Source organism: Micromys minutus (genome assembly GCF_963924665.1).
Source record: "Micromys minutus genome assembly, chromosome: 9".
NCBI lineage: Eukaryota > Metazoa > Chordata > Mammalia > Rodentia > Muridae > Micromys > Micromys minutus.
Genome location: NC_137978.1, coordinates 56,619,996 through 56,632,238, shown reverse-complemented (window position 1 = coordinate 56,632,238; position 12,243 = coordinate 56,619,996). Strand labels below are relative to the sequence as shown.

The window sequence follows — 12,243 nt, the reverse complement described above, 5'->3', positions numbered from 1 at the left end:
CCAGCCTACTATGAGTCACCTTAATATGTTAAAGAAGTTGCACTACACATGAAGGCTGAGAGTCCCCAATGAGAACCTGCCACAGGAAACCAGCAGATGGTGTTAGGACATGTTTCTATGTATAAGTGAAACACTTCTTAGCCAACATATAAACTGCTCAGGAAGTATGAAGAACTAGATAGCTTAATGTCACATCATGTCCTTCTCATTTTAATATCAGGTCTCTGGGTGTTCATGTTGCAAATAATATCTTCCAGAAAGGATAAGCACAAGGACATAGTTCCCCAAATGTTCATGCCTTTGTATTCACTTGATTCTTATTTTTCTTGAACACTGAAAAATCCTGTCTCCTTATCCCATTTTCTCCATATCTAACTCAGTTGTTTTGATCTGACTGGACTACATAGTAATTTGTTTCCAAAACATTGAGCACTTTGTGAAGGCTTATCCTTTGGGTTTCAATTATGAGACTGGTTTTTAGGATGTGAGGAACTGCACAGATTTGAGATTTACTTAATTATGTGGATGAGGTGCGAAGAAACCATACACAGGTACAGAAATATAGAAATTAAGTAGGATCTGTGCTCTGATAGAGATATACCAGCAACCCACAAATTCAACACTTTTATTGTATGCAGTCAACAGAGGGGACAATCTCCCCATGGAAGGGTGCCTATTTTGTATCAAACTAAAATGATCCTAAAGGAGAAAAGAATGCTTGATACTCTCAGCAGATGCAACATTCCATTCATCTATTCAGAGAGGATCTTGCCTTTCCAGTGTCTCTCAGACCTTTAGGTGTTTATCATATCTATCCATGATCCCTTCACTTAGGACTTCATCAATCACAAATACTAAGCTTCCATTTCTGTGTTCCACAGCAACTCTTCTGAAAGTTCATCTATAAACATACAACCTTGGGCCTTTACATCATAAATAAAAGACCAACCACAGAGAGAACATGGGGGTGTAACAAACATGACTTCCTCGGGCTGTCTTTTGACCCTGAGTATATCCAGGAGCTCAGGACCAAAAGTTTCTAATTTGTCTTTTAGTATTACTTTCTCATCATTATAGCACTCCAGAGGAGCAGGATAATACTCATAACTCAGCTGCCTCATATTGGCTGTGTGGTGTAGAAGTTGTTTTAGGGAAGCCAGAGAGAGTTCATTATCACAGAAATTGATTTCCATGAGTTTGGAACACTGGCTTATGGCAGGCAGAAGGGCATTGAAGTGAGTTTCCCCCATATTACAAGACTTTAATATCAAGATTTCCAGGGTATGTCTAACTCTCTCAAAGAAAAACACAAGAGGCTCAAGGAGTAAATTATGTAAAGGTACACTAAGGTGCAGGTATCTGAGCTCAAAAACATTCAGGCAATAGGGCAGGCAATCCAAGTCTGACTGTGAGAGATCACAGTCAGTGATGCAAAGAGTCTCCAAGGGCTTCTTTAGAAACCTGGGGAGAGAAAAAATGCATTTTAGCAAATTTTGTTGAAGAGGTTTGATGGGACTGGCAACTAAGCAGATAAAATTTCTCTCAGATTAACTATATATTGACTTCAATAGGTCAAACCCCACCCAAGACATGACCTTCTATTTGATTATAGAACTCAAACGCATTCTAGTGTAAGGTTTGAAGATATCACCATAGGCATGATTCAGGGCCTGGCAACCACAAAAATAAATACAACAGTTCATCAAGGTGCATAAAGGGAGGATTACTTACAACAAACACAATTCAACAACTTTATAGTGATACTTTTATGAGTTCTCAGAGGTTTTGTCCCTCTAAGGTCTATGATCCTGTCTTCACCTAGAAGACAGTGTTGCATATTTTTCATGTACTCAACCTCTTTTTTCATTTAAAAGCTTTCACACATGAGCAATAAGAGGTATGCTTATGCCTGGTCATACATATCTTATCCCAGAGCTCATCTGCTTAGATATGCTATGTGTCTAATAATACTAGGTTCATGGAGGCCAAAAACCCCTAGCTTGCGAACAAAACAAAACAAAAACACCAACAAAAAAAATAAATTTTCAAAAAAGAAATAAAAGCAAAGAGATGTGTTTTAGTCTACTTAACCCTCTCAGTCCCCCCTTACCTGAGGCATTCTTCCAGGTTTCCTTTTATAAAAGAAACATTATGTACATAGAGTAGGTTGAGACAGTCGAATATGGGAAGTTCAGAAACAAATGTGATCAATTTCTCATCAAGCTCTCCAGAATCACCTATACTGAGGGTACCTGTGATGTTCTTTAGATGAAGTATACGAAGATTTTTCATCTGTCTCAGGTAGGGACTTAGAAAATCCAAATCATTTATGTGTATACCATATAGCTTCAGCTCTTTTGTACAGTCTGTATGTATACTTTTGAATACATCTATGACTGTGTCGTCCGTTAATATATCTATCTGCAGCTTTCTACAGCATAAATGAATGGACTCTTTTCTCTGTTGAGCCCACTGCAACAAGTATGTGGTAGATTCATTTTTTATGTCCTCCATAAGTTCCAGGTGAGTTTGGATCTTCAATACATTCTTCACCCCAGAGTCAGAACTGTTCTCCATTGGCTGCATCTGTGTTATGGAGTGTTGTAAGTCTTCACCTTCGTGGGATCTAGCCGATATCCCATACGTATCACAGCAGTCTTCCCCCCAGTTGATCTCTCTGAGTTGGCACCTACTTTGGAAGAAATGAGTGTAATTCTCAAAAAGAAATAGAAGACACATCTTACAGTCTAATTCTCTACCATGCCTCATACTTTGGCTGTTTTTTCTAAAACTCTGCTTTTTGTCTGTGCCAAGACTTAAACCCCAAGTCTCATGCTGAGTAAATGAATACCATTCATTATAAGAGGGGCATCTTTAGTCCTGTCTTACTTCCCCTTCATCCCAGGCCCAAAAATTCCAATCTCATTTTACTTGTACCTTAGAGGGATGCAGAAAAGGACCCATTCCTCACTGGGTGTGTCTACACTTTTCTGTCTTATACATTAGACATGATTTGCCCAGAAATCTGAGACTGATCCCAAGCACCTACACCACTCTACAGTGTGAATGAAAGTCATGACTGTGAAATGAAAAAAGAATTGAACATTATAAGCCTCTGATCTAATACTTTCCAAATATTCTCTGCCCGTACTTATCTCTTCTTAGTACCCAGAGGACCTTCCTCAAACCCCAGGTGACTTAGCTTACCTGTTGTGAAACTGTTGTGAAATCAGGATATCTAGACCCTCAAGCACAGCTTTCAAAGTGTCCAGATTGATAATCTCCTTCGGGAATCCTACAGAAAGGTTTGAAAAGGGCCAAACAAGTATCATGGCTGTCAATATCTTTGTATGTCCATCAGTGAAGGCCTGCTCAAACATCATTGGAAACATACTATTGGGCAGGTCATTGAGGGCAGAAATGGCCAAGGACTCATCCCTCAGAAGTCTCTTTCTTGCCAAATTCTGGAGTCTGGGTGGGTTGTAGACATTTGGTGTGTCTTCCTGTATAGATTCAACCTAGAGAAGCAGGGGAAATATGTCATTAATGACAAGAAACTTAGGGAACCCTTCTGCTCACACAGAGAAGTGTGAGGGTTGGATCACTAAAGATGAGAATGGAGAACTCATTTTCCCAGTTTGAGCACCCTCAGCTTTTTTTCTTTGTTCTTGGAAATGATTTATTTACAGAAATTCCTATATTCTTGGCACCTAAAATTTGTTTTATAGACCATAGTGGCCTGAATCCCACAGAGATTTGCCTGCCTGTGTTTCCCGAAGGTGAATTTAAATGTGTGTTCCACTACAACTCACCCTGTGACACCATAGAGTATCTAATCCAGAACTGTTTAATACAGTATTTGTTGATTTCAAAGTCATAATTCTCTCTGATTTTGTAAACTGTCTCCAAAGTGTCCTAGTTCCCAAAACCACATTCATGTACTGTTACACCTGGGGTGAGTACATCCCACTGGGAAGGGATAACAGGCACTAATAACAGTCAGTTGTTTGATAATGAATTCTCTATGTACAGCTTTCAAGTCACTCAAAGAAAGCAAAGAAAGGTTTGAAAACTTTCCACATTCTCTATTTATCCAGCTACACTGGCACCTTTGAAATCCCCACTATTAGTGACATTAATCTGTGATTATCACCATTACAGGCCTGTTGGAGTATGTGCTGAGAAGGCTGCAAGCTTGAGTTCTGCACGTGAGAGAGCGGAGTAGAGTGGGAAGAAACACTAAAGTCAGTAAGTCTTCAGTAACCACTGGAATGGTCTGTAACTCTTTATAAAGCATTGAGAGGGAAGAGACTGTGAGGGGGACATTATAATTCAGATGGTGCGGGGTGGAGGATCCTTTGCTTAATGTCATGATTGATTACTTCTACAGCACCAAAAGAGCTTCCATGAGATGTGCAGAAATGATTGGAAGACAAAAAAAAATGCAAGAGAAAGGAGCAGACATTTTAATTTCAAGTGATATTCAGATTTTACATTTGAACAGTTCATTTTAAATGCTACCTTCTGATGGGGATTGCAATACATCCTGGATTCCTTGAAAGGAATATATCATGTATCAATCACCAAACTGATTGATATGGATGGGAATACCTTGATTTTCTTTCTTTGTTTTATTTTGCTTCCTTTAGCCATGGTCTTACCCATGGCTGTTTTGAAACTTTCTATGTAATTAGGCTGGCATCAAATGTAGAGAACATGCAGACTATGCCTTCCTGTTGCAGTCAAGGATAGGTATAGAGGGAAGGAAGCAAATGTGATTGGGATATGAAGTCTTCTAAGTACACGCACACACTCACACATATATTGAATATATGAGAACACTATCTTTAGACACACCTGAAGATTGCATGATTCCATTATTGATGGTTGGGTGCCACCATGTAGTTCCTGGCAATCGAATACGTCTGGAAGAACATTCAGTGTTCTTACCCACTAAGCCATCTCTCTACTCTCTTGTTTTGCTTTTTATAAAGATATATAATACTAGACTGTTTTGACACTTACATCCTCCCTTTGCCTCCCTTTTGCTAGAAATAAAGCACACCAAAGAATGCCAGGCTTAAAGAGACATAAGATCAGTAGTTAAGGCATTTGAGTAACTCACATCTGACATTCAAGCTCAAGAGTGCCTTGAATTCAAGATCACCCAGACATTCTTAGTGAGACTGTGTCAAAAGACAAAAACAAACCCAAATAAAACATAAAAATTCCACAGGAACCACAATAACCCATTAGTAATTAGATGTAATTGCGATCACACTGGGCTATTCCTGTTAAGCAGCTCTCAGGTGGCCAAGGTATGGCAATCTCTGAGTTTCAGGCCAGGCAATCTTCTCATTTACATCCAGCCATTGCCCCGCCTCCACAGTTCTTCATTCAATTCCTCCATCACATTGCCATGACGAGTGTGTTCCTCTTCACCCCCACCCTCCAGGCATACTTCTACTCTAGGGCCTTAAGTCTGTCCAGGATCAGGTGCATCTTTTCCTTCTAACACCAGACCAGGCAGTCCTCTGCTACATATGCACTGGGGGCTTTGGGCCAGTCTGTGTATGCTGCCTGGTTTGGAGGCCCAGTCTCTCAGAGCTCCCAGATATCCAGGCTGTTTGACTGGTGGTTATACAATGGCATTGTTCTCCCCTTCAGCTTCTTCAATCTTACCCCTAATCTAACCACAGATGAATTTCTAATGGTTGAAAAAGCACTTTAAAATGTTCAAAGTCCTTAGTCATCAGAGAAATGCAAACCAAAATGACCTTGAGCTTCCACCCTTACAACAATCAGAATGGCTGAGATCAAAAATGAAAGTAACTGCACCTGCTGGCAAGAATATGGAGAAAGAGGAAGAGGCCTTCGCCCAAGGTGGGATTAAAACTGGTACAACCACTCTACACGTTAATCTAGTTGTTCCTCAGAAAACTGAAAACACTTCTACCTGACAAGCCTGCTATACTACTCCTGGACATACATCCAGAAGATGCTCTACCATACAACAAGGACACTTGCTCCACTATGTTCATAGCAGTCTAACTTGTATTAGCCAGAAGCTAGAAACAACCCAGAGAGTACTTAATGGACAAATGAATACAGAAAATGTAGTTCATTTACACAATAGAATACTATTCAACTATTTTTGAAAAATGAGGACAGCATACATTTTGCAGGCAAATGGGGGAAACTAGAAAATTTCATCCTGAGTGAGGTGACCAACACTCAAAATGAAATGCATGATACATACTAAGTGATAAGTGGATATAAGCCAAAAATACAGAATATCTAGGATACAGGATATGCAATCTTATACAGAGAAAGCTCATTTCACAATAGAAAAATCACCAAGTAAAAAATTATATGAACAAAATTCAAGCTAGGACAAACCCAGAGTAGGTTTCATGAGATGAGGTATCCTTTTATAACTTACTTCATCAGAACAATTGGGACAGATCACCATATTCAGGCAGGGGGGCTGTCACTTAAGGCTCCAATAGACCAGGAATTTCTTTGTCTCCTTTGACTCTTTATATATCTTTCAGCCGAACCCGTCCTTTATAGCCACATCCTGCCAGCCAACGTAGCCTTCTGATTCAAAAGAGGCTTCAGTCTAGGCCTCTTCACAGGCAGATACTAGGTAGGGATCCCCAGCTGTGGTAAGAAACCATTAGGCTTGCAGCTGGCCTCAGGAGTGGCCACAGAAGAAGCAAGTTAGCATGGGAATCTCATTAGAAGTTCTTCGCAAGTTTCTCTCAATAGCAGCATTATCACAAGTTGAGCTCAAATAATACCAATCATTACATGGGTGCTGTTAGTTAAAAACAGTGAGGCAGAGCAAACCAAACCAATGCTCAGTGATGGTCTCCCACTCTCTGTGGGGTCATAGTTGCTCCTTTAAGAAGCATGATTTACATTCGACAAAATCCAACACCCCTTCATGTTAAAAGTCCTGGAAAGAACAGGAATCCAAGGCCCATATTTAAACATAATAAAAGCAATATACAGCAAACCAACAGCCAACATCAAACTTAATGGCGAGAAACTTGAAGCAATCCCACTAAAATCAGGGACTCAACAAGGCTGCCCACTCTCTCCCTACCTATTCAACATAGTACTGGAAGTCCTGGCTGGAGCAATTAGACAGCAAAAGGAGATCAAGGGGATACAAATTGGAAAAGAAGAGATAAAAACATCACTCTTTGCCGATGACATGATAGTGTACTTGAGTGACCCCAAAAATTCCACCAGAGAACTCCTACAGCTGATAAACAAGTTCAGCAAAGTGGCCGGATACAAAATTAACTCTAACAAATCAGTAGCCTTCCTATCTCAAAGGACAAACATGTGGAGAAAGAAATTAGGGAAAAGGTACCCTTCACAATCGTTACAAAAACTATGAAATACCTTGGTGTGACTCTAACTAAGGAAGTGAAGGACCTGTATGACAAGAACTTCAAACCTCTAAAGAAAGAAATTGAGGAGGATCTCAGAAAATGGAAAGATCTCCCATGCTCATGAATTGGAAAGATCAACATCTTAAAAATGGCCATCCTACCAAAAGCAATCTACAGATTCAATCCCCATCAAAATTCCAACCCAGTTCTTCGTGGAATTGGAAAGATCAATGTGCAATTTCATATGGAATAACAAAAGACCTAGAATAGCAAAATCCATCCTCAAACAAAAAAACATCTGCGGGAATCACTATCCCTGACCTCAAGCTATATTACAAGGCAATTGTGCTGAAAACTGCATGGTACTGGTACAGAAATAGGCAAGTGGATCAATGGAATAGAATAGAAGATCCAGAAATGAGCCCTCATGTATATGGTCACCTGATTTTTGACAAAGGAGCAGTAAACATTCAATGGAAAAATGACAGGCTATTCAACAAATGGTGCTGGTCCAACTGGCACTCAACATGCAAAAGAATGAAAATAGACCCGTTCTTATCTCCTTGTACAAAGCTCAAGTGTAAGTGGATTAAAGATCTCCACATTAAACCAGATACACTGGAACTATTAGATGAGAAAGTAGGGAAAACCTTAGAACACATAGGCACAGGAGAAAATTTCCTGAACAAAACACCAATGGCTCAAGCTCTAAGGTCAAAGATTAACAAATGGGACTTAATGAGATTGCAAAGTTTCTGTAAGGCTAAGGACATCGTCAAGAAAACAAATCGGCAACCAACAGAATGGGAAAAGATCTTTACCAACACCACATCAGATAGAGGCCTAATATCCAAAGTGTACAAGGAACTCAAAAAGCTAGACACCAGAGAATCAAATAACCCTATTAAAAAATGGGGTACAGAGCTAAACAAATCATTTTCAGTTGAGGAATATTGAATGGTTGAGAAATATCTGAGGAAGTGCTCGACATCCTTAGCCATCAGGTAATTGCAAATCAAAACAACCCTGAGATTCCACCTCACACCAGTCAGATTGGCCAAGATCCAAAACTCAGATGACAGCAGATGCTGGCGAGGCTGCGGAGAAAGAGGAACACTTCTCCACTGTTGGTGGGGTTGCAAGCTAATACAACCACTCTGGAAATCTGTCCTCAGAAAATTGGATATAGTACTACCTGAAGACCCAGCTATTCCACTTCTGGGCATATACCCCAGAGACACTTTAATACACAGCAAAGATATATGCACCACAATGTTCATAGCGGCTCTATTTATAATAGCCAGAAGCTGGAAGGAACCCAGATGTCCTTCAGAAGATGAATGGATACAAAAATTGTGGTACATATACACAATGGAATACTACTCAGCCACCAGAAACAATGACTTAACCAAATTCTTAAGAAAATGGCTGCATCTAGAGAAGATCATCCTGAGTGAGATAACCCAGTCACAAAAGAACAGACATAATATGCAGTCACTGATAGTGGGATGCTAACCCCAGAGGCTTGCACTCCCCCAGAAACAACTCACAGACTGTATGAAGTCCAAGAAATAAAGAAAACAAAAAATATACATATATTCACAAAACAAGAAGACTTTGACTATTTCCATGTTCCATTTTGTTTTGCATGTACTTTACGCTTATTGCAACTAGTACGTTTTCAATGCATACTGTCAAGCCCTTGAAAAAAATCAAGTACTGACTAAAAAACATATTTACATGGTTTTATGTAAAATTTATTTTAATGTCTGAAAAAACAGTACTGACAAAAATGTATAATTTTAAGCAAAAAAATGTTTTAAATCTTTACATTTATCTTTGTTTTGCAAAATAAAGTCGTTTAAAAAAATAAAAAAATAAAATTTAAAAAAAAAAAGAAGCATGCTTTATATGTCTACTACATCAGAAGGTTCTTTCACCTGTGTCTGCTTCAGGTAAACATTCTTTCCTGTGTCTGCTCTAGTAAAACATCTTTTCACCTGGGTCTGTTTCAGGAAAACATTCTTTCATGTATCTGCTTTAGTAAGACAACCACTCACCTGTGTGCCACAGCAAAACATCATTTGATATAGCTAACATACCAAAGAAATTAGAAATTTCCACTTCACTAGGGAGGTAGAGGTGGGAAGATTTCTGAGTTAAAGGACATTTGTACAAATAAAGTTCTAGGACAGCCAGCACTACACAAATAAATTGGATAGGAAGGAAGGAAGCAAGGAAGGAAGGAAGGAAGGAAGGAAAAGAAAAGGAAAGAAAAGAAAAGAAAAAAAGAAAGAACTAAAGACCAAAAATGATTACAAGCCAAAATAAATAGTATTTTTTAATGAAATGAATTTGTGAATATTTAATCATAAGATTGTGCTAGTTTAAGGTGCATAAAAAATACTGCTAATAAATAATACTCAATTTAATTTTAGTAGACAATCTATAAATATACTATCATTTATTACTTTATAAAATTGCTGGGACTATAATTTCATTTATCATACTTTAAACTTTTGTCCTTATTTTTGCAATGTTTTTTAAACAACTTTATTTTACAAAACAAAAATAAATGTACAGATTTTAAGCATTTTTTGAGTAAAATTATACAATATATTTTTGTCAGTACTTTTTTTCAGATTTTAAAATAATTTTTACATAAAACTATATGAATATATTTGTTAGTCAGTACTTGATTTTTTTAAAGGTTTGATAGTATGCATTGAAAACTTAATAGTTACATTGAGATTAAAGTACATGTAAAACAAAATGTAACATGGAAATAGTCAAAGTTTTCTTGTTGTGTAAATATTTTTTTTTGTTTTGTTTTATTTTGTTTTCTTTATTTCTTGGACTTCATACAGTCTGTGAGTTATTTCTGGAACAGTGTGAGCCTCTGGGGTTAGCATCCCACTATCAGTGACTGTATATTGTGTCTGTTCTTTTGTGACTGGGTTATCTCACTCAGAATGATATTCTCTAGATGCAGCCATTTTCTTAAGAATTTGGTCAAGTCATTGTTTCTGGTGGCTGAGTAAATGTAAATGTGTAAATGTACCATTGTGTAAATGTACCACAGTTTTTGTATCCAATCATCTTCTGAAGGACATCTGGGTTCTTTCCAGCTTCTGGCTATTATAAATAGAGCTGCTATGAACATTGGGGTGCATATATCTTTGTTGTGTACAAAGGTGTCTCTGGGGTATATGCCCAGAAGTAGAATAGCTGGGTCTTCAGGTAGTACTATATCCAATTTTCTGAGGTATCCCCAGACTGATTTCCAGGGTGGTTGTATTAGTTTGAAACCCCACCAACAATGGAGAAGTGTTCCTCTTTCTCCGCAACCTTGCCAGCATCTGTTGTCATCTGAGTTTTGGATCTTGGCCAATCTTACTGGTGTGAGGTGGAATCTCAGGGTTGTTTTGATTTGCATTTCCCTGATGACTAAGGATGTTGAGCACTTCCTCAGATATTTCTCAGCCATTCAGTATTCCTCAACTGAGATCGTTTTGTTTAGCACCATACTGTGGGGTGCTGCCTGCACATTCTCCATTACAAGATGGCGCTGACATCCAGCTGGAGTTAGCAGTAAACAAGTCACGTGTACACGCGCTGGGTAACATTCCACTCCTTGAGCCCTGCCTCTCCCGTGGCATCATATGGCCTGATGAGTTTCAACCAATCGGGGCTCCACGTCCAAGGCAAGGTCTGATTCCTATATAAGGGGATGGGCTAGATAGTTCGTGGTCTTCGCTTCTACTTGATGTATGCTTATGCTCTGCCTCTCGAGAGCATTAAAGTTTACCGCAGAAGAATCCTATTTCGTGTGCCGTGTCGTTGTTGCAGGCGAGACGGTTGTGCGGGACACCATACCCCATTTTTAAATAGGGTTATTTTATTCTCTGGTGTCTAGCTTTTTTAGTTCTCAGTATACCTTAGATATTGGGCCTCTATCTGATGTAGAGTTGGTAAAGATCTTTTCTCATTATGTTGGCTGCCGTTTTGTTTTCTTGACAATGTCCTTAGCCTTACAGAAACTTTGCAATCTCATTAAGTCCCATATGTTAATCTTTGACCTTAGAGCTTGAGCCATTGGTGTTTTGTTCTGGAAATTTTCTCCTGTGCCTATATGTTCTAAAGTTTTCCCTACTTTCTCATCTAATAGTTTCAGTGTGTCTGGTTTAATGTGGAGATCATTGATCCACTTACACTTGACCTTTGTACAAGGAGATAAGAAAGGGTCAATTTCCATTCTTTTGCATGTTGAGTGCCAGTTGGACCACCACCATTTGTTGAATAGGCTGTCCTTTTTCCATTTAATGTTTACAGCTCTTTTGTCAAAAAACAAGTGATGATATACGTGAGGGCTCATTTCTGGATCTTCTATTCTATTCCATTGATCCGCATGCCTATTTCTGTACCAGTACCATGAAGTTTTCAGCACAATTGCCTTGTAATATAGCTTGAGGTCAGGGATAGGGATTCCCGCAGAAGTTTTCTTGTTTTTGAGGATGGATTTCGCTATTCTGTCTTTTATTGTTCCATATGAAACTGCACATTGATTTTTCCAATTTCATGAAGAACTGGGTTCGAATTTTAATGGGGATTGAGTTGAATCTGTAGATTGCTTTTGGTAGGATGGCAATTTTTAAAATGTTGATCTTTCCAATCCATGAGCATGGGAGATCTTTCCATTTTCTGAGATCCTCCTCAATTTCCTTTTTTAGAGGTTTGAAGTTCTTGTCATACAGGTCCTTCACTTGCTTAGTTAGTCACACCAAGGTATTTCATAGTTTTTGTGACGATTGTGAAGGGTATCTTTTCCCTAATTTCT

At 38.7% G+C, this 12,243-nt stretch overlaps 1 protein-coding gene across 1 annotated transcript; it reads right to left on the bottom strand.

Moving 5' to 3' along the window:
- Positions 1-854: 854 nt before the first annotated feature.
- Positions 855-6,472, bottom strand: LOC308424347 (oogenesin-3-like; the record flags this gene model as incomplete). Its single annotated transcript, XM_080921267.1, has 4 exons — positions 855-1,461; positions 2,111-2,689; positions 3,208-3,518; positions 6,443-6,472. The coding sequence occupies 4 exons, from the start codon at positions 6,470-6,472 to the stop codon at positions 855-857; spliced, it is 1,527 nt and encodes a 508-aa protein (XP_080777393.1).
- Between the last annotated feature and the right edge of the window lie 5,771 nt (positions 6,473-12,243).